The sequence below is a fragment of the Folsomia candida genome, unplaced genomic scaffold (genome assembly GCF_002217175.1).
Source record: "Folsomia candida strain VU population unplaced genomic scaffold, ASM221717v1 Fcan01_Sc006, whole genome shotgun sequence".
In the NCBI taxonomy this organism is placed as follows: domain Eukaryota; kingdom Metazoa; phylum Arthropoda; class Collembola; order Entomobryomorpha; family Isotomidae; genus Folsomia; species Folsomia candida.
The window spans coordinates 1,491,035-1,516,500 of NW_019091198.1; the positions used below are offsets into that span (position 1 = coordinate 1,491,035).

General features: G+C 37.6%; 6 protein-coding genes across 12 annotated transcripts; 2 read left to right on the forward strand and 4 right to left on the reverse strand.

Moving 5' to 3' along the window:
- Positions 1-129: 129 nt before the first annotated feature.
- On the reverse strand, positions 130-5,155 carry LOC110851324. Of its 2 annotated transcripts, none has more exons than XM_022099062.2 (13): positions 4,722-5,155; positions 4,223-4,483; positions 3,669-4,130; positions 3,362-3,557; positions 3,094-3,291; positions 2,848-3,013; positions 2,591-2,787; positions 2,300-2,500; positions 2,063-2,228; positions 1,746-1,949; positions 1,497-1,667; positions 1,228-1,420; positions 130-1,121 (listed from the first exon to the last, which is right to left on the reverse strand). In XM_022099062.2, exons 2-13 carry the CDS (start codon positions 4,475-4,477, stop codon positions 399-401), a joined length of 3,132 nt encoding a protein of 1,043 aa, XP_021954754.1. In that variant the 5' UTR covers positions 4,478-4,483; positions 4,722-5,155; the 3' UTR covers positions 130-398. The 2 variants fall into 2 exon arrangements, with proteins under 2 accessions (XP_021954754.1, XP_021954753.1); XM_022099061.2 differs by having other exon boundaries at positions 4,223-4,586.
- Positions 5,156-5,400: 245 nt separating this feature from the next.
- LOC110851325 (zinc finger protein 728) lies at positions 5,401-8,260 on the reverse strand. The gene is made up of 8 exons (XM_022099063.2): positions 7,713-8,260; positions 7,441-7,636; positions 7,148-7,348; positions 6,904-7,063; positions 6,639-6,842; positions 6,377-6,544; positions 6,122-6,314; positions 5,401-6,054 (listed from the first exon to the last, which is right to left on the reverse strand). The coding sequence occupies exons 1-8, from the start codon at positions 7,881-7,883 to the stop codon at positions 5,539-5,541; spliced, it is 1,809 nt and encodes a 602-aa protein (XP_021954755.1). The 5' UTR covers positions 7,884-8,260; the 3' UTR covers positions 5,401-5,538.
- A 339-nt stretch (positions 8,261-8,599) lies between these two features.
- Positions 8,600-11,403, reverse strand: LOC110851327 (poly(A) RNA polymerase, mitochondrial). The gene is made up of 7 exons (XM_022099064.2): positions 11,088-11,403; positions 10,596-11,006; positions 10,323-10,523; positions 9,972-10,234; positions 9,650-9,870; positions 9,283-9,576; positions 8,600-8,826 (listed from the first exon to the last, which is right to left on the reverse strand). Exons 1-7 carry the CDS (start codon positions 11,259-11,261, stop codon positions 8,678-8,680), a joined length of 1,713 nt encoding a protein of 570 aa, XP_021954756.1. The 5' UTR covers positions 11,262-11,403; the 3' UTR covers positions 8,600-8,677.
- A 1,417-nt stretch (positions 11,404-12,820) lies between these two features.
- On the forward strand, positions 12,821-17,440 carry LOC110851323 (protein diaphanous). Its single transcript, XM_022099059.2, has 5 exons — positions 12,821-13,291; positions 13,417-13,692; positions 13,818-15,011; positions 15,131-16,031; positions 16,117-17,440. Exons 1-5 carry the CDS (start codon positions 13,250-13,252, stop codon positions 17,004-17,006), a joined length of 3,303 nt encoding a protein of 1,100 aa, XP_021954751.1. The 5' UTR covers positions 12,821-13,249; the 3' UTR covers positions 17,007-17,440.
- Positions 17,441-17,602: 162 nt separating this feature from the next.
- Positions 17,603-22,610, forward strand: LOC110850719 (cleavage and polyadenylation specificity factor subunit CG7185). 5 transcript variants are annotated; one of them, XM_022098244.2, is made up of 13 exons: positions 17,603-17,704; positions 17,863-17,911; positions 18,030-18,176; positions 18,260-18,496; positions 18,582-18,809; positions 18,902-19,270; positions 19,340-19,472; positions 19,573-19,659; positions 19,736-19,878; positions 19,960-20,101; positions 20,211-20,360; positions 20,432-20,651; positions 21,749-22,610. In XM_022098244.2, exons 3-13 carry the CDS (start codon positions 18,072-18,074, stop codon positions 21,885-21,887), a joined length of 1,953 nt encoding a protein of 650 aa, XP_021953936.1. In that variant the 5' UTR covers positions 17,603-17,704; positions 17,863-17,911; positions 18,030-18,071; the 3' UTR covers positions 21,888-22,610. The 5 variants fall into 5 exon arrangements, with proteins under 5 accessions (XP_021953936.1, XP_035708680.1, XP_021953937.1 ...); XM_035852787.1 differs by having other exon boundaries at positions 20,808-21,851; XM_022098245.2 differs by having other exon boundaries at positions 17,604-17,704; positions 20,435-20,651.
- Positions 22,597-25,465, reverse strand: LOC110850720 (peptidyl-prolyl cis-trans isomerase FKBP4). Of its 2 annotated transcripts, none has more exons than XM_035852788.1 (9): positions 25,285-25,465; positions 24,911-25,208; positions 24,696-24,835; positions 24,494-24,617; positions 24,169-24,422; positions 23,881-24,031; positions 23,682-23,786; positions 23,336-23,589; positions 22,597-23,278 (listed from the first exon to the last, which is right to left on the reverse strand). In XM_035852788.1, exons 2-9 carry the CDS (start codon positions 25,179-25,181, stop codon positions 23,246-23,248), a joined length of 1,332 nt encoding a protein of 443 aa, XP_035708681.1. In that variant the 5' UTR covers positions 25,182-25,208; positions 25,285-25,465; the 3' UTR covers positions 22,597-23,245. The 2 variants fall into 2 exon arrangements, with proteins under 2 accessions (XP_035708681.1, XP_021953938.1); XM_022098246.2 differs by having other exon boundaries at positions 22,597-23,262; positions 25,285-25,464.
- Position 25,466: the final 1 nt, after the last annotated feature.

A 25,466-nucleotide genomic window follows, 5' to 3' on the forward strand; every position in this document is an offset into this window, starting at 1 on the left:
GCCAATTTTTTCCTCCATGTCCTCTGTTTATTTTATTGTCTTTAGTCAATCATGGTCTTGCCTTATCATTTTGCCTAACTAATCCTGCTTCAATATGCTTGCTGGTGATTTGTAAAGGTAAGCATAGTCTATGAGACTTTACTTTATAGCTTTATTCCTCTTTTTTAATAGTTCACATTTTCTACCTGTAAATTAATTTTACAAATCTGCGGCATAACGTTCAACAAGAACGGCACGGCACGGATAGGAGTGCTTAATCACATCTTACAATTAATATACATAATAACAGTCATCTTTAGACATTGTTTAGGCTTTCAAAAAATGTAAATACGTAGATATGTTGACGTTGAGCGGGAAAAGTATGGTCACGGTCAGATATTTTTTACATTTAGGTTATGCTACGATATTGGCCTTGAACTAGAATTAGGTTGACCTATGTCCATCATTACTACAGGGCTTAATTTTGGCCAAGAGGTGACATTGTTTTGTTGCATCAAGTGGTATTCTTCTGTCGGTCTTCCGGATTCATTTTTCATGCTTTCTCCAGACTCAACGTGGTGGTTAAGGGACAAGGCTTCCTCGGATTCTGACGACACATAAAAACCTTGCTGACTTTCGTCCGAAACAATTTCGATCAGGCTATTTTGTTGAAGAGTAGGTGATGAAAATGAGGCATTTTGACTGTTTTCTGTTGACGGGATAGTGGTGTTGGCAGTAGAATTAATACGGTTGGATTTACGCCGATAAGTTACGACCTTGTTGTTCACAGATCGGTTCACTTGTAAATCTGCGTCTCCAAGTCCGATAATATTGTCAATATCGGGATCATTTTCCATCCCATCCTCAAGAATGTAGTCGGACGAACTAGAGTCAATGTTGTTATCGTTTTTTGCGAAGGACCGACTTTCTGCGGCCAGAAGGATTTTGTTGACCGATTTTTTCTTTTGTTGTTCCACGATATAGGCATCTAAAGGGTCAGGAAGACCGTCTTTTTTACTGTAGTACGTCTTGTTCTTCTTGTGAACCAGAAAGTGTTTGTATAGATTGGAAAGGACACGAACTTTGCGACCGCAAATGTGACACTCGTGTGGCATTTCTCCAGTGTGGATGGTCATGTGCTCCTGCATACATTAAAAATTTAGATGTCATTGATGTTTATAGTTTCTTTAAATTTGCATATGTAAATATATATATGTAGATCTACATAGTAAACAGGCGTCTATTTACCTGTAAAGATTCCTGTTTTTTAAACCCCTTCCCACACGTAGGGCAAAGTATATCTTTATCTTCCTTGTGAGTGACAATGTGCTTTTTAAGATGCCACATTGTCAAGAACCTCTTGTTACAAGTTGGACACGAATAGTTGCGCTTATCTTCGTGTGACATTATGTGGACGCGGAGACCACACTGATGTCCGAATCTGCATTTAGATACCAAAATCAGGTTGTATTATGTTATCATACATGTGATATTGTTTTGTATAGTGAACAGCTCACGATTTTCCGCATATATTGCAAGTGAAATTCTTGATTTTGAGATGTACAGCGTTTCGGTGACCGTTCAAGTCGCTCTTGTGTTTGAATCGAGCTCCGCATACTTCACATTTCCAGGGACGCTCATCGGAATGGACAGAAAACATGTGAGCTTTCAATGTGGGTGCAGTAATGCTAAAAATGGAAAAAGATAGTATTATTACGTATTGCATAATTTTTCAACAATAGCAGAAACGGTATTATCTTATTTACGTTTTGCCACAAATATGACAAGTCAGAGCATTTTTCATTTTTTCCTCTTCCGAAAGATGGGTTTTTATGTGATGTTCCAAAGTAATTTTCTTTGCCAACACCTTATCACATTGTGGACACGGGTATCCTGTGCGTTTCTCGTGTAACAGATTGTGCTTCTTGAGTAGATTCACATTAGGGCATTTTTCCTGGCAAGTTCGGCATCTGAAATTCAAAGTTGTCGAACATTAGAAATTTATGGATAAATTGCTTTTGGAAATTTATATTCATGAAAAGCTTTTGAAAAATTTTTAATTGCAAAAGTATCTTGCACTTACTCTTCAAAGTAGAAGTGAAATATCCAATGAGTAAAATAATGTTCACTTAAACCAGTCAAGTCTTTTTCAGGATAAAAGTTTCCACAAATATCACATGGAATGGTTAAATATTCGTCGGTATCATTGTGTATTGTTTTTCTGTGCTCATGATATCCATCCTTCCCACCTAATCGAGTAGTATAACGTTTAAATGTTTGGTGTAAAAAGTAAGTAAATTCATGTACAACGAAAACATACCAGAAATAGTTTTACGGCAGTCTTCGCAGAAAATGTTGCGCATTCTCTCCTTGGAGAAAGTCATATTTTCGATTTCCTTCATCTTTGCAGAAGAATTTGATTTAGTGGTGAGAAGTCGTTCTGCTATAAATTCAAAGCTTTCTTCATCAAGGTCGCGACGAATTAGATGTTGATAGGAGGAGTTGTTGAGTACGTTCTTTACTATAATTAAAATTAATGTATGCATATGTGGTTAATCAGTGGGAAAGAAGCAATTAACGGATTGATTGATTGCTTATTAGGTATACATACTTTGATTGATTTTGTGCTGATATTTTTGACGTTTAACTTCACTCCCCATTTTTCTCCGTTTGTTGGAGTACGTTTGTTCCTTCTCCTTTTGAGTGCTTTCTTCATCAATTATATCGCTATTTTCCTGAGATAAGGTTACTCCGTCATTTTCTACTACAGGATTTGTACAATCTTCCACAACCGGTATACGGTCCCAACTATAATTCATATCAGTTTAACGAGTTTCCGAGTTTGTTGTATTCAATAACTGTACTCACATTTTAAGGTGAAAGTGGGAAACCCAGTGGTCAAAGTAGTCTACCATGCAGGCGTTGGTATCGGGGGATTTTCCAGGAAAAATCTTTCCACACATATCACAAGGGAATAAAACTGGACACTGGCCATGTTCCTTCTTCATATGCTCGATGTATCCTGATGTTCCATCTGAAAATGAGTTTTAGACTATTAAAAAACAGGTATCCAATATTTTCAACCACATTTAATGATTTTAGTCTCGAACGAACCAGGAATGAGAACTGAACATATTGTACAAAGGAATTTTGACAGTTTTTCTCCACCCATTATAAAATCCTTTAACTCGTCGAACTTTGTGGTATCAGTCAACGCTAGAGTTAGTTGGTCAGAGAAGAAGTCCCAGTCCTTGTCCGTTAAGTGCCGTCTAACGTAATGGGCATGGGTTGCAGCGTGGAATATTTCTTTTGCTGAAATATAAATTGGACAAATTGAGTATTCACTCTCAGATAGAAGGGGTAAAATTTTGCACACAAATACCTTCCAAAAGTTTGGTGTACTGTTTGTAAATCTGAGCTTCAAGTGAGTGAAAGTTGAGTGGTCCTGGCACCACTGAGGTCCCTGTGTTCCTCGCATAATCGTGTCGCTCAGCAATTGTGGAATGGAAAATATGCCATTGTTGAAGGTAGTGTAGACACTCAAGACAAACTCCCGAGTCGGTGGGTGTGCCTTCCACCTTGCATTGTTAAATTAGCATTTCACAATTATTATATGTATAGAAACACAATGCAATATGTTTTGTGCGTTAAAATAAGAAGTCCCATTCTTCATAATGTTGTATAACTACCTGCATATTCAAATGAGCGAAAATGACCCTGATGTGGTAATACGGATTATTGTCATCGTCGAAAATTTCTTCAGTAAATTTCCTCCTTCGCAGACAGACTACACAGCGACGAGTTAATGCCGTCATATCTTCATCCTCGCCACCCATAATTTTTCCATTACTAAAATCAGGGATATCCTCACTCGTTGGGGATGAAGAATGGTCATGAAATGTATTGAGAGTCAGAGGAGATTGGAGTGCATCAATGCTCGGATGTCCTTCCGAATTAAGAACGACGACTGGGGCGGAATTGCAGTCATTTTTATCTTGAGGTTGGACAAATATTATGGTTTCACCATTCTCATCCGTAGCCAGTCTGACCATTTGAAGAATATGACCGGTAGCGTCTGCTCCAGCGAGCGATTCGACCAGGGTGGTACCATCACGGTCTGGGAGGTAAATTTCATCGTGGTCCATAATTGTCTGAATTTCGAAAGGATCATAAAAAATATTTTATGTACTCGTGTTTTTCTTAAATACTGCAAATATTTTTTTTTTAAATAACAAAGTCTTACAGTTTGAAGTTGGGAGGACGAAATTGTTTCTGAGGCTGCATTAGCTACGACCAGACCTTTGATGAAATGGGAACTGCCCCCAGGGGACTGTAGCATGGTATGAATCTCCTCATGGCCTTGGGAAGAACTAGTAGTGCCTTGACCCTCATGCTTAATTTTAATCGTTATCTCGCTCGTGGTAGAATTATCGCCTTCCTCCAAAACAGGATTTGTAGTGCAGGAGATAAGACCAAGTTTTCCAGATTCCATTTCCATTCATTCCTTGGAACAAGTTGTTTCATTTATCATTTTCCTTTCATTTGATTAAATTCCTCTCCTTAAATGAATATGTATGACAGAATATTCTGGATGTTCGTACACATACCTATAATGTACATATGCACAAAATTAGCTTAATTCAACAGGACCATGTTAATATTGATAACATTCCACATGCTGACATGTGTTAGAAAAATGTCGTAAAACATCATTTATTGTACAATTGTATGCCTTTACATACCTTCACACTTATGGGGAGAAAGAGGAGAAAGTACTAAACACTTAAAGTTATATCCAGGTTATAATATGTATCCCATGTAACAGGCACAGGCAGCCCATTAAGTCATTAAATGAAGTTGACGTTGCTTAATTTTATTCGTTTTTCTCGTGATAAAATTTGTAAAAATAATCAGGACGTTTAACTTAAAATCTGCTAAAAATACTTATTGGTTAATTAAGATCTAACTGTCAAAATTTTCACAGACTATTCTTTGACTTAGATTAAAAATTATTTGTGTGAGTAAAATATAATTCTCTTAAATGTAAAGTGTGTGAATTGCTTTTGCTTAAAGTGAAACTACGGGAAGTAGAGTTTCGTTTAAAGAGGGTTCCATCCTCATAAATAGAGTACACAAGGAGTACGCAATTGTATGCTTGGTTAAACTTGACTCAAATATGTATGTGTTTTACAAGAAAGTCATTTCATATTTCATGGAAAATGCTAAATTTCAGGAAATATAAAAATTCAACTTTCTCAAATGGAAAAATCTGAGGGTATTCTCTGATAAGAAGATGTAGTAAGGAAATTAATCAAGTGAAAGCAAAATTTCTCCATCTCATGTTTCCCTTATGCACTGTAAATGATATGGTTTGTGTATGACATGCATCTTATTTGATGGCAAATGAAGTTTTGGAAAAGCTTTAAAATCATATCACATTTTTTATATAATTTGCATTGAATTACAATATAAAACATGATACAGAAACATGATGTAGAATGGAACACAATTAGCGAACAGCGATATTATATATTTTATTGAAGTTATAAACTCTGAGCATTATATTATGGAGAGGATGTAGGTCGTCTCGCCCCCATGACTTGATCTTGTCACATTTACTCCAGAAGACTGGTGGGCAACGTCGTTAATTAGTTGAACATGTTCGTCACTGTTTAACTCCAGGACTGAGCCACCGGGGTGGTGCATTCCATCGGAGTCTGCGGTAACAAAGCTAACGACGAGTGGGGTGACATCGCTGACTACGGTCCCATTGTCAAGGGTGACCATCATTGTTCCATTTGCTGGCCAAGAGGAAGAATCGCATTCGCCAGTAAGGATAGCGGTACGATGGTTATCTTGATGATGGTGCACTTCTTCTTCGTTGACGTGAGGAGAAATTGGTCTTTTTGTTATTGCATTAGAGGTTTGGTCTTCTGGTGGGTCGGTTATGACTGACGTGCCCTGAGATTTCTTATGAATTTTCATATGTTTATACAAATTGGACTTTACTCGAATCTCGCGACCACATATTGGGCACCTATGGGGTTTTTCGCCAGTATGGATTGTTACATGTTCCTAAGATAAGACAAAAGGAAAGGTTCAACTTGATAAATGAAACGTTAGACATTTTTCGCAAACTTACATCTAACGCTTTCTTCTTTTTGAAGGCTTTCCCACATGTAACACATATGTGATTCCGAACTGTTTGATGAACAACTTTATGACCTTTAAGGGCGGAATAAGTGTAATACTCTTTTAGGCAAACTTCACATTTATAATCTTTTCTTCCTTCATGTCTTCGGACGTGGCCACGAAGAGAGCTAGCACTTTTGAAGCTGCAACATAAAATTATGTAAAATACCTGTTAAATGAAAGTTACTACATGGCAAGTACTTACGCATCCCCACAAGTTCCGCAAACATGGTTTTTTAAATTAAAATGAACAACGTCCCTGTGAGAAACGAGTGCTCCTTTCATCTTAAACGTTGCATCACAATGATCACATTTCCAAGGTCTGTCATCATTATGGGTGGCTAAGTGAGACTTTAAATTCCACTGAGCAATTCTAACAAAGAAAATTAATTATTTACCATTGATTGATTTAGTACTAACACAAATATAGTAAAAATAACGAATAATCAATAACTGGTTAAACTTACTTTTTCTTACAAACTTTACATTTTATCATGTATTTTTTCTTTTCGTTCTCTGGTAAATGCCGAAGTAAATGTAGATCTAAACTCATCTTATTGGCCAAAACTTTTCCACACTTATCACATTTTACTTGTCTATTCTTATGAACGGCGTGTCGATGTTGACCCAAGGCACGCTTGGTAGGAAATCGTTTTCCACAATCGTCACACCTGTAAAAATACAAAAAAAAACATTATAATTCCAACCAATCAACTTTAAAGAGGGACGTACTTGTTAAAATAAAAATGCGAAATCCAATGTGGATAGTAATCTTCCGTAGAGGCTGTCATGTCTTTTTCAGGAAATGTATTTCCACAAATATCACAAGGGTACAGTACAGGGCTCTGCTGATGATCCGTCTCCATGTGTTTTTCATATCCTCGTTTCCCATCTATGTATAACGTAGTCACATTAAACCAACATACATAATTTATACAAAAAAAATCCATATTTTTTTGTTGTGAATAAGTCTTACTTGGAATTAATTTTAGACACGTGATACAAAACATTTTCGAAAGTCTGTCCCTGCTCGTCAAGAACTTTTCTAGCTCCTTAGACTTTTCAGATTTGACGGAGTTCGAATGAAAGAGATGATCACAGAAAAAATCCCAATCCTTCTCGGTTAAATGTCTCTTAGCATAGTAGGCGTGTGTCGCTTCGTTATACACCGTTTTCACTAAAAATTTAGAAAGAATGCAAAAAAATATCAGTTATGTACTTGAGTCATCACTAATAAAGTGGTTTTCCACTTTAACCAGAAATTCATACCTCTCCCAATTTTCTTATAGTTTTTATACACTTTCCCCTCAAAAGATTTTAGATTGACTTTCTCCTCAATCACTTTTGCCCCTGTGTTCTTAGCCTCCTCGTGTCGCTTAGCTATTGCACAATTAAATACGTGCCATCGTTGGAGGTGGTTCATACAGTCGGGACAAAGGCCAGTGTTTGCAGGAGTTCCTTTCACCTTAGATATAAACCACAAAAAAACGTTTAATGAGCAAATCTACCAACACACAAATTTTATCTTTATAATTGAATACCTCAATATTCAAGTGAGCTATAAGAACGTCAATGTTGTAATAAAGTTGCTTTGAGGAATCAAAGATATCCTCTGTAAATCTCCTCCTCCGAAGGCAAACGACACAGCGACGAGTTGGTATCTCCTCGTCGTCCGAGCTACTTGCGGCTTCATCGTCAACAGGGAGTGACATTTTCAGCTACCTTTTCAACTAAAAAGCTACGCAAAACTAGTTTACTAATCCGAATCTTGTATGTTGATATATTAAGTAAATGACTCCTTTATAGCGCACAGGTCACCTATTTACAGGGTATTAACATGAACTACAAACTAATTAATTGTTAAGTTTTTAACTCATTTAAAAATATGACATGGAAAACTGTACAATTTTCACGATATTTGGAACAAATATAAAGTAAGGATTTTACAACCTCATTATTAATCTGCTCCTGGCTTTCTTCATGATTTTGATTAAAAGTAAAAGTAAGAGTAGTCGATATTAAGCGAAGGGAAAAATTGGATGGTGAGAATGAGAGGAGGAGAACCGAGTCCCACCAAAATGCTTTACAAGCTACACTTGGTTCAGTATAAAAGAGACACAACAAATGCACAGATTAAACGGAGGCAAAAAAAGTAGGAATGGGCATCAACATCACTCAAGAATATATTATAGCGAGTGGAGAAAGTTGGTTTGGGGAACTAGAGATTGAGAATTAAGAATTGCTTTCTCCATGACTAAACATGCAATCTGATGGTTTAATAAGTTGGATTTGGAGTTAGATTTTGAGTTTTTGTTTCGTTTTAAATATTTTTCAATTGAAAGTAAATTAAACGACGAAGAGCGATGGGAGGACCAACATTACATGACTAAATGCATTTATAATGATGAAATGACAATGGTTTTGCTTATTTATTTGTGAAAATCTAGGAAAATGATCTTTATTCCGTTTCAATTGCATAGAAAAACAAGAATTACTACATATTTTGTCACTCTGAAAATAACTCTTTGATCTTAATTCTATTCTCTTCTGGTCGTCTCGAATCGTACACTGGGGTAAGCAAGAGATCTTTAAGAGAAACTTGATGTTTGTCTGAAGAAGCTGTTTCTAATTTCCACAGAGCTGAGCAGCATTCGCCTAAAAAGTAGAAAATAACGTTACATTATTATGCACTATAATATATAATTATGCGTGAGTTGGGTTCCATCAGAAAATTGGAATTGATAAGTTATAGGACTAGTGAAATGAATCTTAGCTCCCATTGTCAATAATAAGTGGAAATGTACACGAAAAAAATTATAATGGCAATTTTTATTCTGGATTTTGTCCACCAATTGTATAGAATAAATGCATACAAAAGAACTTGTCTCTTAAGTTTAACGATTTGATATTTCACTACACTCTACACACAGTCACATGTATTACAAAATGGAGATTGACCGTTTCTATGATTTATAAACATGAACATTTCGGTGATTTAATGTGAAGTAACTTTAATTTCTAAAACATGTCTGAATAGCTAACTAAGGGACTTGAGATATTGACTTGGGAGGCTGAGCCCTTTCCCTGTGTAAAGAAATTCTTTGGCCTTACTTTTAAATCTGGTAACCTCCTCCTTTGATACATTTCTCGCTACGTTAAGGTGTCTTTCAAGTGGATTTTGAATGTACAGTGGTCCTGCGTCTGGCTTTCCCCAAGCACTTCCAGTTAATAATGAGACCCCTTTGGTGTTGAAGTCAAATTCCGAGTAGAATTCAAAAAATTGAAATAACAGTTCGGCCACTGACTCTGTTTGACATTGAGGACTAAAATGTTTTGAAATTTTGTCAGTCCGTCGTAAAAATGTGCAGTCTATTCCATCGGTAGTTATCCGCAGGTCTGATGCATCTAAGAATTCAGGTTTCAATCAATTAACTGTATGATTTGTGATGCGTACAAGTTGCAAGTTTAAATTAATTACCAGGATTATTAAACAAAATATCCAAGGTTGGAAGAATGCTCTTGTGTTGTAGAAAATACATCAACAGCAATACAAACATGAAATTTGTGGGCTGTCGACCAGGAACGGGATTTGTTATCTTTCTTGCTGATGCCCAAGATCTAATGGCAAATAAGAGGGTCGAGAATCTTGAATCCAGTTTAGTCATTATATAAATGAGCTCGGACATGTGTACTCCACTCCTGAAAAAAATTACAAAAGACGACAGTCAACAAATAAGTAAAAACAGATGGAACATCTAATTGTACATCATAGATTGTCAGTCAGTCAGTAATGCCCTTACGCATTTGTCATAGACAAATCACATTGAAGCTCTGTGTAATCACTCCAAAACCTCAGAATAGGTATTCTTGCTTGAAGTATTCTTTGGACGTGGGTACAGCCGGGTGTACATAACTGAATTATATCTGCAATCGTTTCCATTACCCTCTGAACCTGAAATCTAGCATTGGAACTGTTTCCACTCGTATGCATTTTTGATTGAAGCATTAACTTGTTTTCAGTCTCCTTGGCCTCATCACCTTGACTAGACGAAAAAATCTCATTCTACATTTAGGAAAAAATATTTAAAAAGTTACATATTTGCATACAACAATAGTATCACATCATAATGTATAATAACTTTGCACATCACCTTGTCTGGCAAGAGTACTAAATCCAAATCCCCAGATTGTCTCCCAATTCCAGAAACAGTTGAACCAAATGGCAGAACACACCCTTGTGGAAACAGAGACTGGAGTGTGAATTCGAGTTGATGTGCAATAAGAAATCTAAGTCTAATTCCAAGATCTGACAATCGTAACGACTTCTCCAAGATTCCCAATTGTTGGTTTAACTGCAAAGACAAAATATTTCAAACTAGCTCAAACCACAATCACAGAATATTAAAAACTTCTTTCATTCTTACATTATTTCCGGTACCAAAATCTAGACTCGTACATGCAATCAGCTTCTCCGACTCGATACCATCCATATCTCGAGAAACTTCACTTGTAGTCTTCTTCTTTCCCTTCGTTCCTATTGTCGATTTTCTGTCATCCTTCTGACTTGCAGTTGAGTTTTTGAACCAGGTCATGGGTGACGTGTATGGCACCGTCCCTTCTACATTTCCACATGATGTTATCGCCTTTGCAAAGTCTTCTTTGCGTTCAAATTCAGCCAATAGCCAGTGGAATTCACCCCCCGTTGGTGCAATAGGACATGCCGGTGGCCCAGACTTTCCTTTACTTGGAATACTGTAGTGGTAAACTGACAATAATGGACCATATTTACTGGATAGGTGATCCCTCACCTGGGGACATGCACTTAATCCATTAATCTGGAAATTTATTCAATCAAACAATATTCAAGAAAATTCAGATCACTCACCACTTTGTTAACAAATCTATTCACAAATTACCTGAATCAATATAGATTTTTCTGCCTGACTCCTACGCAAATTCAAATAATGTTCAAACTTTGTTGAATTCGTAAAATTGCTGCTACTATTTCGATTGTGATGGTAGTGCGGCACGTTGTTATTTCTACTGGTACTAAATCTCAGGGCACTTGGGAATTTACGAAATATCGACATTTCCTTCCAAACGTTGACAATCAGTTAGGCTCGTGACCTCACAACTCGTTATTTGTCAAAATTTCAAGAAAGTGCTTTATGAATTGAAGCCGTAACTGAAAATGAGTTCCATGAGAACATTCCGTGAACATGGGTTTCTTTCCCGCAGAAGACATTGAGCAGTGGGGCTAAGCAGGAGAGCATATAAAATCATGAGGCTTTTGGAAATCCTTTTTCTTTAAAGTAACGTTAAAATCTGCCATTATACGTCGTATAATTATTATCATTGACCAAGTTGTGTCATGTCAGTCATGTCAGTCATGTGCATCATGACCCTACATATTCAACCTCGACTAGGTCAAATATACAGATTTTCCTGTTGTATATAAGCCCTTTTCTATCGATATATATAAATTCATTGATGATATCTATATAAACCAAAAAGTTATTAAAATAAGAGTCTAAGGAATAAAAGTGAAGTACACATATGCAAATCAGAAATCATATTGAAAGCATATTTAAACTTGACAAACACAAGACAAAAAATTAAAGTGATGTAATTATTATGACTAATTAAATTGCACGTAGAAATGGCTCATTGATTAAGTGCAAACTCAATTGATTAAGTAATTATCATCCCATCCCTCATAATAGTGATGACATGGTCATGGTCAAATGACCCCATCACACATGTCATACTAGAAAAGCCATGAAAAGTTGATGATGATGAGCAGCGAAGGAACCAGAACCGGACATAAAAACGTATATATTTATTTGTGATGACATCATTTCTGCAGACACAAATTTTACTTCATACATTGTATGTTGTTTGCATATGGTGATTTTCAAACAAATAAAAATAATCTTTGGCTGCAAAAAAGTTTCAGTTATAGATAGCACACCATCCAACCAATATTAGTTCCATAAACATCTGCCTGCAATCTGCAACAAGTACACTCACTCTTTGGTTCGATTTAGATTAAAGACCACACAAAGCTAACAAACTACGTTGGTCATTAACGACAAACAAATCATGTCATGCATATATAAACAAGTGTACGAGTAAACATCCTCAATAATAAAGTGCAGTATATTTTTATTTGTTTGTTGCTTTTTAGAAAACAATTGGGTTATCCAACCCTATATTTTAGAACGCATGTAAAAAAAATGTATATGAAACTACAATCGGAAAGTCTTATCTTGCCAAATATGTCATATTTTCTGGTTTAATGCATAAGAATTGTGTGTTCAGTGGTCTGCTGCATCTCTTCAGCCGGAAGAGAAAGCTAGCTCTCATCTCTCTGTCTCCCGACCCGAAAAACTCGGCTCATAATCATCATCCTCATTATTACCACACCGCTTTTGTGCATAGCTTCGGGTCGAAGTCATTCCTCAAAGCCATCATCCTCGAAGTCATCTCTTCTAAAAACGCTTGTCGAATTATTTCCCCTTCTGGCTTTTCACACATCTTTTTCTTACCAAACTTATTCACTACATGAAATATCAACCACCATACCACGAACAACGGTTTTATTTCCAATCCATCCCTTCTCACAGACACACCGCATGCCAAATACTTGTAATCATCATGAATTGAATACTTCTTGTGCTGCAATGCAACGTCAACTTATTTGCTACATATTTTGCCGTTGAGTTGGGAGGGACATGCACAAAAAATGTAAAAAAAAATCAGAGACAGAAACCTCAAGCCGTATAGTCAGTCACCACAGCAAGATCAGCATTTAGCAGCATTATCATTATTCGAGTGAATAGAGCCACCACCATTCCACGCACCTGTTGAGCATTCGCAGGAACCAGCAGCCCTTCTTCCCACAATAATTCCACAGTGTTCTCATCTATTTCTTATTTCGTCTTGGCTCCCACAGCGGGAATGCGTCCCAGCCCAATTAAGCGACAAATTAATAATTACTGGTCCCCCCTTCAAAATTTCCAGTGAAAATAACACGAGGACAACACTCAGTAAATTCTGTCCCCTCCCCGTACACAAAATGTCGAGATCCTCGGACAAGACAAAGACCAGTGCCAGCTTCGTTAGTGTCAAATTAAACTATTGTATACGTTGTGTCGAGATGTCACCAACAAACCGACAACAGTGCAACACAAGTTGTAGGGTATTTGTTATTGTTAAATTTATATTGTTTTTTTTCTCTTTTAGCTTGACAAACTTGGCCTGGGCGGTGGGGCTGGGAAGGGAAGAAAACATTCTGCCTTGACGCGTCCCCACTCAGAGGCAGATTTTGCCGATTTGGAGGAAATGGGGGCGAAAGAAGTCATACTAACGGATCGGGAAGTAGAGGAACAGTTCCAACAAATGTTAGACGATATGAACTTATCGGAGGAAAAGAGGCAACCCTTGTTGGAACAGTCGATTGAGAAGAAGAGGCAATTGTTATCAATGAGGGAGAAAGGATATACATCAAGTCATCGTGGGGTGAGTAGTTTAAGATTAATTAGGCCCAGTTGTTTATTTTCACCAGCTTAATTGGTCTTCATAAAACAAATTATTAATTTAATTTTCTGAAATACATAATACGTAAAAAAATTCTTTTGTTGCAGACTCAAACTAAAATTAGCACACCTGAACACTTTATTGGAGCACTTAGCAGAGAAAGCAGAGCACACCTGAGTATTTCCAAAATCGCACACATAACAGAATCTCTTCGAATAACTTTATCAAGCCATCCAGTGTCCTGGGTCAAAAACTTTGGAACGAGAGGGTTGGAGCTCATACTGGATATTTTAAACGATGTCTACAGAGCTCAACATGATAAGGGATACATTAGTGACGAGTATAGTAAAATTCATCAAGAGTGTCTTCGCTGTTTGAGATCTTTCATGAACAATACGTACGGACTAAAGACAGTGTTTGACCAGAAAGAAGTTTTTATCCTCGTCGCGAGATCACTCGACCCATTACGACCAAATGTGATGCAAGAAGCTGCCAAATTACTCGCTGCGATATGTATTCTTCTGGATGTTCAAGGCCATGACAGAGTTTTAGAAGCAATAACTATAGCGGCTGAAAATCAGAGCCGCGACAGGTTTTCTCCCATTGTTCAAGGTGTTAATCAGAGAGAAAGTGACTCCACAAGAGCATGTTGTATGCAATTAATCAATGCCATAGTCAACATGCCAGAAGACTTTGAGTTTCGAATATTTCTAAGAAACGAATTTATGCGTGCCGGACTTTACGGTATGATAGATGACTTGAAGAAAACGGCGTCACCTGATTTGGCTATTCAAGTCGAAGTATTTATCAAACATAAAGATGAAGATTATGAAGAACTTTCCGAAAAGTTTGATTTAATCCATAACGATTTAGAAGATACAAATCAATGTTTTGAAATTATCCAACATTTAATATCAGACACACCCGCAGAACCCCTCTTCCTAGCAATACTACAGCATTTAATTTGTATCCGGGATGACCATCTTATCAGATCCGCCTATTTCAAACTTATTGAAGAATGTATCGCGCAAATTGTTTTACATCGAAGTGGATACGATCCTGATTTTAGGGCAAAGAAGTTTGAAATCGATGTGGATGGATTAACTAATCTCGTAGTGGAAAAGCTTCGTGCAGCTGATGAAAAGCGAAATGACGAGCTCACATCCAAGCTGGAAGAAGCATTGACACAGAAACAGGAAGCAGATGCCCAGATTGAACACTTCAAAAAGCAATTGACCGATTTACAAGAAGCCGTAAAGAATGGAGGACTTATTAAACAATCAGATTTTGCATTTGCTCAGGTATGTGTTTTAGGAAACAAAAAAAATCACACTACTCATAATTAATTAATAACCAACGCTCATGAATTATTATGAGATGGTAAATTCATTAGTAGATAACACAAAAATGTCTCTTTCAGGGTCAAGTTGCACAAAATTATAGACCTGGTGCTCCAGTCCCTCCACCTCCACCAATGATGGGAATGGGTGGAGGCCCACCTCCCCCTCCGCCACCCTTCCCTGGTGGGATGGGAGGACCGCCGCCACCCCCACCACCATTTCCTGGCATGGGAGGACCGCCACCTCCTCCCCCACCAATGATGGGAATGGGAGGAGGACCACCACCTCCACCCCCATTTGGCGCTGCTGGATTCGGTGCACCTGGTCTACCACTGGCTAAACCAGTTCCAGAAAAATTACCCTTTGGGATGAAGTCTAAAAAGAAGTGGACGCTAGATGCGCCCATGAAGAAGGCGAACTGGAAAACTATTTCTCCAGGAAATTTAAAAGAAAACTCCTTCTGGGTAAAAGTGGATGAAGAGAAGCTCGCATCACAAGATATAATCGAAGGGTTATATCGGTTTTCTACAAAACCTGCCTCCAAAGCCAAAGATGACAAGGATAATGGGATGTCGATCAACGGGAAGAAAATTAAAGAGTTGCGCGTTTTGGATGCCAAGTCTGCTCAAAATTTATCCATCTTGTTAGCAGGCTCTTTGAAACAAATGTCATTCGAAGAAGTTAAAACTTGTATTTTAAAGTGTGATGCAGAAGTGCTAACTGGAGCTATATTGGAACAGTTAATTAATTACTTGCCCCCACCCGATCAGTTGAAACGCCTAGAAGAGCTACAAAGTTCATACGATGACCTCAGTGACGCTGAACAGTTTGCGCTAACAATATCTGCCGTGAAACGACTTGTTCCAAGGTTGAAATCCATGAAATTTAAATCGCAGTATCAAGAATCAGTACAAGAAATTAAGCCCGGAATAGTAGCCGCGACTGCTGCCTGCGAAGAAATTAAAGCGTCCAAGAAATTAGGTTGGGCTAAATCTGATTTTAATCTGTTGAGATATGGAATTAAAGTAACATTTAATTCATGTGGTGTTATTTTAATATTTTTCAGCTAAAATTTTAGAATTGGTACTCTTAATGGGAAACGTACTTAATTCTGGGTCCCGAAATGGTCAAGCAGTAGGATTTGAAATTTCATATCTACCTAAACTCTCCAGCACAAAGGATGTCGAAAACCGTCAAACCCTTCTTCACTATTTAGTAGAAAAAGTCGAAATCAAATTTCCCGACGTCCTTAATTTTGATGAGGAATTAATACACCTTGACAAAGCTGCTCGCGTCTCGGTCGAAACTATCTCAAAATCCTTGAGATTGATGGAGATAGACTTAAAAAATTTAGAAACAGATTTAAAGCATTCCCGACTCTTACAAGGTCCTGATGACCGATTTCAAGACATCATGACCAACTTTGCAGTCGAAGGGCGCCGCCAGTACACCATTTTAACCCAAATGTTCAGCAAGATTGACACGTTATACAGCGATCTAGCAGATTTCTTCGTCTTTGACAAGACAAAGTACACAGTGGAGGAATTCTTGGGCGATATTAAGACCTTCAAGGACCAGTTCATCCAGGCCAACAAGGACAATGTGAAGCAGAGGGAGAACGAAGAGAAGCTTCGTCGAGCCAAGGAGGCCAAGATAAAGTCGGAACAAGAGAAGCAGGAGAGGATAGCGAGGAAGAAAGCTTTGGTGGACATGAATGCAGGGGACGGGGACAATACCGGTGTGATGGATAACTTACTGGAGGCCTTAGCTACGGGACAGGCTTTCCAGAAAAGGAAACGTCCACCCAGAGAGAGGAGCAGCGATAATCGCCCCGCCCTCAACAGGAGTAGGAGTAGATCAAACATTATGGTGATGGTCCTGTCCCCCTCGAGCAACAGGGAGATTGAAAACTGTGATCCCAAGCCGGTTAAAAATCATACCGGAAATTGGAACTAGAAATATATTTAATTGTTATTATATAAAATTATTAGTACGGTACTGTTAAAATTATTATATACAACCTGTTCTCTCCATGTATAAGGACAATGTACTTGTCCCTTGATACATAAGTACATAATTAGTCAGTGAAAAATGGCATTCCAAATGTAATCAAGTAATAATGCTACAATACACAGTAGTTAATTTTAACATGCACACTATTATTAATCCTCGGGAGAAGATGAAACAAACTAAATTATTGTATAGGATACGCCATGAAAAAAGATACTAAACAATGTATTTGTATTTTACCATACCTGATGATCATAATGAAATGAATGTATGTACCCCCTTCAAAGTACAAGATATGCAACGAAATTTATATTATTATGTTATTGAAGTATATAAACTGTTATTAAAGCTCTATTACTCTTAAAACCAATAACTGTAAATTACAATGTATAGCTACTTATTTATTGGGCTCATTTGTCTTATCCAAAAGTTTCACAATTTTTGGTCATTTAGTTTCATGAAGCAACATGAGGATGAGATTATTGAGATGCATTTTGGGTCCCTACTAAAGTGCGGTGGTGGTGGTGGCACAAATCGGATTCTTTGTGTAAAGCGACGGAGTAGTAGACTCGATATGACGGCGCCCGGCTTGACTCGCTCCGCACAGAAGAAGCAGCCCACAAGCTTTAATATTTATAGAGCAGGTATTTTCGATATTTATTTAATTATTGGCACAATTTACTTGAATTGGTCGTATTTATGTACGAGGCGGAGAGGATAAGGCTCTGTCTTTGTTGTTGAGCAGATCGTCATTACATCCACTAAAATGAATTAATTATTGGTTAAAATTCTGTGTTAACAGGGCAGTTCAGTTAATCAGTTCCCTTAACTGATAACTGATTAATTGTTGGGTAAGTTAGTTATTATAGGAGAGTTAAGTTTTATGGGTGCATATTGTTAGTAATTTTGTTTTTGAAACTTTCTTTTCACGGGCGTGGAATTAGTAGAAATACTAATAAAAATCTTTAGTTTTAGATTTATTGTGGACTTTATATATATTGGAAATTTTCGATGGCTGTCAGCATAAAAACCGATTCCGGAATGGAAGAAATGTCTGGCAACGAAGGTGTTGATATTGACCTTTATGCGGACGATATAGAGCAAGATTTCAATACTGTGAGTAATGTAATTTAAATTGATATCCACATATTACAGCCTTACTCATGTTTTGTATATAACGCATTATTTCCATTTTGCAGGATGAGTTTGCCGGCGATGGGGTTGACCTTTATGACGATGTGATAGCCACTGCTGGTAGCGCTGATGGAGAAAATAGTCATGGAGGGATGTCCACAAGTCCTTCAACACCTGGAGGAAACTCATCTATGCATAATAACAATGTGTCGAAGGCTAACAGTGTGAGTTCCGAGAGGGATAGTCGTGATGGAATCACTCCTTTAAGAAAACATCAAGTCTATATTGGAGGGCTGACCTGGGTAAGTCTGACAGCAAGTTTTATTTGATCAAGAGTACAAAGTATATGACGGACAAAATTTATGTGTAATTATTTATGATATATAGTGGACATCGGACCAGTCCATAAAAGATGTCCTCGCTGATATTGGTGTGAACGACTTTATTGAAGTTAAATTTTATGAGAATCGAGCCAATGGACAGTCGAAAGGTTACTGTGTCCTGACTGTTGGATCAGATGCTTCATTGCGAGTAATTCATGACAAGCTACCAAAGAAAGAAATACATGGACAAAGCCCTGTTGTGACGCCACCAACCAAACAAGCCTTAAATCAGGTAATACTTTAAATAATACCACTTGACTGATGACAAAAATACCTTGTTGTAACTCTGTAACCAAATATGTCATACTTGTTGTTCTCGCTTAGTTTGAAGCTCAATCCAAAACTAGGCCTACTCCAGGACAAGGGAATAATATGAACAACCAGAACAATAGTATGAATAATATGAACAATATGAATAATATGAGTGGTATGGGTGGACCGAGGGGACCTCCAATGGGTGGCCCGATGACTGGACCTGGAGGGCCTATGGGAATGGGATTCGGGCCAAGGGGTCCTATGATGATGGGACCTATGCACAGAGGTCCTAGAATGCCACCAGGAATGCAACGAAATATGGGACCTCCAAATCAACAAGGTCCTCCACCCCCTGGCTTCAACAATCCAAATAGGCCACCAATGGGTCCTGGTCCTCAAAACATGCAGGGGCCTGGTCCCGGACAAAGACCTCCAATGGTACCTGCTAGGATTACAATGTTTGTGTGTGTGGTGTACTAAAGTTGTTGATATCTAAATTGTATGCAGGAGCCATATTTTCAAGGCCCTGGTCCGATGGGTCCACAGAGTGGACCTCCTCGAGGACCACCCATGGGACATGGACATGGTGGAATGGACCCACGTGGACCTCCTCCAAGAAACGATTGGAATCGTCCTCCAAGTAAATGCAATATTCCAAATCATTATATTATTGTTGCATCGTTACTGCATGAAGTACATAATATTAACTTTATAATCATGGTAAATAACCTGTTATTTAGTGAATGCGTATCCACCTCAACATGGCCAAGGACCTCCCGGACCTGGTCCAATGCAGGGACCTGGACCTAATCGCGGTCCTCCTCAAGGTATTAATTTTTTTAACAGAAATTAATTGTATTGAAAGTGTCTAATTATTTGGGTTTGTTTACTTTGAAATGACAGCACCCCCAATGCTTCCAGGACCCCCACCCCCCGGAGCACCTGCTCCACATATGAATCCAGCCTTCTTCAACCAAGGTCCTGGTCCTCAAGGCCCCCCTCAAATCGGTCCCCCACCAGCGTATGGAGGCCCTCCTGGTCCACGGGTACGTGTGCAACGCTATTTTCAATTTATATTCAGTTCCAAATTTCTTTAATGTCTTTCATTATATTGTGGGCTTGAATAGGGTGGACCTGGATATGCACCACCTATGGATCATCGTGATCAGCCGCCGCAAATGAGTGAAGTTGAATTTGAAGAGGTTATGAGCAGAAACCGGACAGTATCCAGTTCAGCAATTTCGCGTGCTGTGCAGGATGCAGCAACAGGTAATTAAGCTAACTATTTATTTATGTTAGTAATGTTGTATAGTAATGTTGTATTATTATACAGATATATATATTATGCGTATGTTGTATTGGTTTTATTCGTGATTAGGTGAATTTGCCAGTGCAATTGAAACTCTTGTGACAGCAATTTCTCTCATCAAACAATCCAAAGTGTCAAACGACGATAGGTGCAAAATCCTCATTAGCTCTTTACAAGACACACTTCATGGTATTGAAACTAAAGGATATGGGCGCCGTGGTACGGGTCAATTACCAATATATTAATTCAATTGTAGAGTATTCTGGTATGTACATTCTGATTTTTCATAGAAGATCGGTCCCGTTCTCGCGAGCGTCGCAGTCGACATGGCGGAAGTGGAGCTGATCGTGGTGGTAGACGTGAACGGTCTCGCAGCCCACGTGAGCGAGATTATGGAGGCAGCAGTGGAAGGGACAGAAGCCGAGAACGTGACCGAGGATACTATGAGTATCCTCGAGATAGGTCTCGTAGCCGGGAAAGAGAGTACCGAGAACGAGGCCGAGAAGAAAGGTATGTAAATGACTACATTTTTGGCCAGAGCAAGTATAGTGGATCGCCGTCTTCCCAAAATAGTCTCAACCTACCTGCTTGATTCTCCCTCCTCTTCCTCTAAAAAAACCAACACATTATCACAAGTGATGAATATATGACGTTATCATTAATTAGCGAGAAAATTGCAAAATCACCTCGACCTCGACTCATTCACTCAGCGGCTGATAAGAGAAGACCAAGTTGAAACTTATACGAGAGAGCTACTTGTTAATTCTTGTATACTGTCCACTGATATATGCTACTTAATTGAGTCGAGAGTAATTTTGACCAATGACGCATAACTATGTTTTTTTATACCTATTTATTCTTAAAGTCAGTGTTTCACCACCCAATTGTTGGCCCTATTCACCTCTTGCTCTTATTTACTGTATTTACTTATTATTATGATTATTATTATGAATATTATTACTATTTCCAGCAGAATGCATTCATTCTGCAACCTTCCTAATAGAAATGGGCGACTTTTAAAAATCTATTCTATTAGTAAGATTGATTGCTGTGTATGACACAAAGCTGCTTTTGTTTCTCTATTTTATTTCCTTATCTCAATTCAACTTCCTACAATTTTCGCTGCCACTGTGCTATTTTATCTTTAATATTAATGCTAGAAAATTATTGACTCAGTATCTGCACAGGGTATTATTTTAATGCTAATAATTTATTGTTTCAGTTACCTGCAGCACCTTACTGTTACTTCTCATTAGTGTGCCAATGTGAAAGCAAATTCAGATGGAATTCTTATAGCATTCCGAGCAGTGTTAGGAACATAATTCCTTTAGGAATGCCATGATAATGTTGTCTGAATCCGCTTTCATGTGACAATTTTCAGTATGACTATTTCATTTGACATGTAAATGTATTTGTACAACCAAGAGTATTATAATCCACGTACCCACGCGTGGTTGATGAATTGTTTGTATTATAAGTGGAGACAAATGAGACTGATTATAATGCCATAATGTGATACATAACATACTATTTGATATTATTTGTTGTTTTTGATATGATGTAAAATGATGTAAATGTGAATGTGTTTTTACATTACACTTTATTAGTGGGACCACCGCCAGAAATTATTATGAGGAACGGGAAAGATATACGAGGGATCGCAGCGAACGGGAGCGTCGTGTGGACCCCGACCGCAGTAGAGAGCGTGAGAGAGATCCTGAGGTTCACCGTGCTACTCGTCATTAACTATTAGTTTTTTTAACCAGAGAGTCTCAATTTACTTGTAGGTATGTAGATTAGATAGATCATATTATTAGGTAATATATTGACAATTAGGTACGAATTATATACCATAAATTAGTAATAAGTATTATGTGACGACGTTTTTTTGTGACGAGTATTTGACTTTTTACATATATGTTTTTCGTAAACAATGCTTTAAAAACCATTCTCAAAAGAAAACATTTCTCTTTTTGATGTTTACGTGATAGAAATACACAATATATATTAATATTATATCCGTTCTAATAATTTTTGTTTTCTTGTTGTTACTGCTCTGAAACAAATATGTACTTTTCGAAATAATTATTTATATGTATACCAAGTCATTCTTCTGGGGAGATATTTTATTTGTACTAGCAACTAGATAGATTCTAACTTTTCGACGTGTTGGGAAGACCACTAGTTTGACGAAAAATCCATGTGACTGAATTTTGTGTATTAAATACATTTCTTATTTATGGTATAGTGTAGCTTAGCTAACTGTTTTTTGTGTTGTCCATATTATTACTAATATCTAAAGAGACTTAAAAGTACAAGTATAAAATATGTTATCTTAATAAATTAAAATCTTTTGCAATCTGTAATCTTGGTATGATCTGCAACCTTAAGAAGTCATTTTTTTGTAGCAAGTTAAGCTAATACAAATTTAAGTTTATACAAGATAAATAAGAGCTTTTGCACTGAAAATTTGTTTTATTATTGTGATATTCATATTTCACAGACAACAGAGTTTCAAATCGTGCACACACAAACAAGTACTAACCAATTATTTTCTAAATACATTTCACGCACAGTGCCATTATATTACTGTTGGAATATCCGCGAACTCATTTGCATCCAGCTTTAAAAGAAATACTTAAGGTTTATATGTTGGAATAATTTTGTAAGCACATCATATGACATGTCTACGTGAATTCATGTTACATCGTTTCTTCATGGGGAAATGATTACAAATTATAAATGCTTGGACTTAAAAATGGCTCCACTTCAACATACATAGGGCATAAAATAAATAAATCAATCAACATAAGTACTAAACATTGAACTTGAACATAATAATATTCGGGATAGATACAGAAGTTGCACCCTTAAAATTTAATGGCATGTTATGGATGGGGATATAATGGAAAAGATGTATTGATCACCACCACCACTACATTCTCAGTCTGCGAAATAATCGCATATATATACATACATATCGGAAAAATTTGCAAAAGTTTGTTTTATTATAAAGATTCACGATCAGGTTTTTGCAGATTATCCATTAAGTACGTCCGTTCGCCTCAGGCTTCTGCTGCCACTCGCTGACATTGTCCATTCCATTAGGAAGGGGCGTTTCCTGTCAATATTAAATTCTATACACCCGAAGTAGTATTATAAAAGCATGTAAACAAATATATGTATAATCTTACGGTCTTCGGTTTCTGTCCGGCACTGGAGAACATCTTGGTGTACATTTGCTTCTCTTTTTTGAGATTTTCCTTAATCATCTTATCGCAAATAGCCAGCTGTTGGGTCACAGTGGAATTGTTGGGTTCAAGCTGAATAACTTTTTCAAAATCTCTTTTGGCAGCGTCGGGAAGGTTTACAGCCAAATTTGCTAGCCCTCGTCGGAACAGAGCTTTTGTATTATTGGCATTTAAGTCCAGGGCATCATCACAGTTTCCTTTGTTAAAACACACATAGTTGGCATTAGTTGAATGTACTAAACGATGATAGCTGTATCTGTAAGTTGAACAGTGTAATAAGCTGACTCACGAATTGCGATTGTGGGTCTATTTAACTTTAAGTTACAAATTGCCATATTCAAATTAGCTGCAAGCATTAATGCTTTACGTTCTTCTTCTTCCTCGCCATGCAATACTGAAATTTGAAACAATCATTTGATTTGATTTTAATATATAATTTGTTAAAAAATGAATAATTATTTATTATTGTTTACTATGCAAGCACTTACAAGCTTCTGCTTTAAGGTGATCGATGATTAGTTTGTAATTTTTGAAAGCAACCCTGTAATTTGATTTAGCGTAAAACTTATTCCCCAATTCCTTTAGAGTACGAGAAATTTCCACCTTCTCTGGACCTTCCAACTGCCAAGGTTCTTTGCTCTAAATAATTTTCATGAAAATAATTAGACGTAAATTGGAAAAGAATTATAGGACTCGATAAAGGCTTTATCGAGCCCTATAATTCTTGCTTAACACTATCGTTTAACAGAATGACATTAAATTAATTGTCGCCATACATTCTCATGAGATAACACTTCAACGTAAAATTCCAATGGAGAATCGGGCGAAATTCCATGAGCTTCATAATCGACAGCTGGACTACCATACTTTTGTCCCCGAATAATCAAGATGGAACCCTCTCCCGACCGAAATTTATACAACGCTTTCTCAACTCCGTAAGGAATCTCGTGTTCACACCCTTCGCCAAGACGAAATTTCTTTGTTGTTTCAGGATAGACTACGATGTCATTGTACTTTCCTCGAATCAAAACTACGAAAAACAAAGGACCGAAAAACTATGAGGACCTTAAATTATGCACAACTTACTATATACACACATACCTTCAACAATACTACCGTGATTAGGATTTAGGTACTTGGAACCTCCCTCTTTGATATTGTATCGCAAGATATTTCCATTTTTCTTTTTGGTCAAATCTTCTGGTGAATAATCTACCATTTCAATCTACCAAAGGATAAGAAAATATTTATAAGGCAATCAGGATTAACTCCCCATAAAATTAAGTTCCATGCCAGTACTTGCCTCAAAAATTAAGGTAGAGTTTGCCGGGATACCTCCAGTTTCTCTGGCATCGTAAGCAAAGGAGGGATGACAAATAAGTTTGATCTTTTGACCTCGTTTCATCCCAACAACTCCACGCTCCCACCCACTAATGACTTTCCCTACAAAACGAAAATATCAACCATCCTTTAGCAACATTTCCAGCCCCCGATAAATTATGCCATTATTATACTCACCTTCTCCAATGGTAAATGTAAAAGGAGGATCAGAGGATGTATTTTCATCAAAGATACTGTTGTCCGTGAGAGTTCCTTTATAGTGAACTTTCACCTCCATCCCATTTCGAGCCCCATGCTGATCTTGTTCTTCATCCCCAGTACTTTCGGGTGTGAAGAGGACCTCTCTCCACAGTTTCTGGTCACCAAGGGGGGAAATATCCACGGCATCGGGACCTGGACGGACCCCCAGCAATTGGAATACAGCATCATCCCCCGCTGTCACGTCCATAATGCTTTGTTTAATGCTCTCAGGAAACTGTGCAGAACAAAAAGAACATTCAAGAAAGAATACTTCCAAAACGAAGAAAAATAATTGAAAAGGTAAAACTTACCTTAACCACAGGGGGATTTCGCTTACCACACTAACTAACTTTGAAGGATGATAAGCCGTGAGATGACAATCAAAACCAGTGAATTTTTGACAGGAAATATTAACTGGACTCAGAGTACGCAGGAGATGAGCAAACTAAACTCTTTTTCCCTCTGTCTGGCTGAGACTGAAGACTGGACGGGA

What these genes read in the sequence shown, in the direction of transcription:
- LOC110851324 (XM_022099062.2), bottom strand. Translation starts at nt 4,477, where the DNA reads ATGGAAATGGAATCTGGAAAACTTGGTCTTATCTCCTGCACTACAAAT. An exon ending in TGTCATATTTGTGGCAAAAC is followed by an intron (nt 1,668 to 1,745) that starts GTAAATAAGATA and finishes TTCCATTTTTAG; the next exon opens with CATTACTGCACCCACATTGA. An exon ending in AAAAACAGGAATCTTTACAG is followed by an intron (nt 1,122 to 1,227) that starts GTAAATAGACGC and finishes TAATGTATGCAG; the next exon opens with GAGCACATGACCATCCACAC.
- LOC110851325 (XM_022099063.2), bottom strand. Translation starts at nt 7,883, where the DNA reads ATGTCACTCCCTGTTGACGATGAAGCCGCAAGTAGCTCGGACGACGAG. An exon ending in TAGCTCACTTGAATATTGAG is followed by an intron (nt 7,637 to 7,712) that starts GTATTCAATTAT and finishes TTTATATCTAAG; the next exon opens with GTGAAAGGAACTCCTGCAAA. An exon ending in TGTAAAGTTTGTAAGAAAAA is followed by an intron (nt 6,545 to 6,638) that starts GTAAGTTTAACC and finishes TTTCTTTGTTAG; the next exon opens with AATTGCTCAGTGGAATTTAA.
- LOC110851327 (XM_022099064.2), bottom strand. Translation starts at nt 11,261, where the DNA reads ATGTCGATATTTCGTAAATTCCCAAGTGCCCTGAGATTTAGTACCAGT. An exon ending in TAGTACTCTTGCCAGACAAG is followed by an intron (nt 10,235 to 10,322) that starts GTGATGTGCAAA and finishes TCCTAAATGTAG; the next exon opens with AATGAGATTTTTTCGTCTAG. An exon ending in GGAGGTTACCAGATTTAAAA is followed by an intron (nt 8,827 to 9,282) that starts GTAAGGCCAAAG and finishes TCTACTTTTTAG; the next exon opens with GCGAATGCTGCTCAGCTCTG.
- LOC110851323 (XM_022099059.2), top strand. Translation starts at nt 13,250, where the DNA reads ATGTCGAGATCCTCGGACAAGACAAAGACCAGTGCCAGCTTC. An exon ending in CAAAGACCAGTGCCAGCTTC is followed by an intron (nt 13,292 to 13,416) that starts GTTAGTGTCAAA and finishes TTTCTCTTTTAG; the next exon opens with CTTGACAAACTTGGCCTGGG. An exon ending in CAGATTTTGCATTTGCTCAG is followed by an intron (nt 15,012 to 15,130) that starts GTATGTGTTTTA and finishes TGTCTCTTTCAG; the next exon opens with GGTCAAGTTGCACAAAATTA.
- LOC110850719 (XM_022098244.2), top strand. Translation starts at nt 18,072, where the DNA reads ATGGCTGTCAGCATAAAAACCGATTCCGGAATGGAAGAAATGTCTGGC. An exon ending in CCAAACAAGCCTTAAATCAG is followed by an intron (nt 18,810 to 18,901) that starts GTAATACTTTAA and finishes GTTCTCGCTTAG; the next exon opens with TTTGAAGCTCAATCCAAAAC. An exon ending in GAGGCCCTCCTGGTCCACGG is followed by an intron (nt 19,879 to 19,959) that starts GTACGTGTGCAA and finishes GGGCTTGAATAG; the next exon opens with GGTGGACCTGGATATGCACC.
- LOC110850720 (XM_022098246.2), bottom strand. Translation starts at nt 25,181, where the DNA reads ATGGACGTGACAGCGGGGGATGATGCTGTATTCCAATTGCTGGGGGTC. An exon ending in TCACGGTAGTATTGTTGAAG is followed by an intron (nt 24,423 to 24,493) that starts GTATGTGTGTAT and finishes TGTTTTTCGTAG; the next exon opens with TTTTGATTCGAGGAAAGTAC. An exon ending in CCGGACAGAAACCGAAGACC is followed by an intron (nt 23,263 to 23,335) that starts GTAAGATTATAC and finishes TAATATTGACAG; the next exon opens with GAAACGCCCCTTCCTAATGG.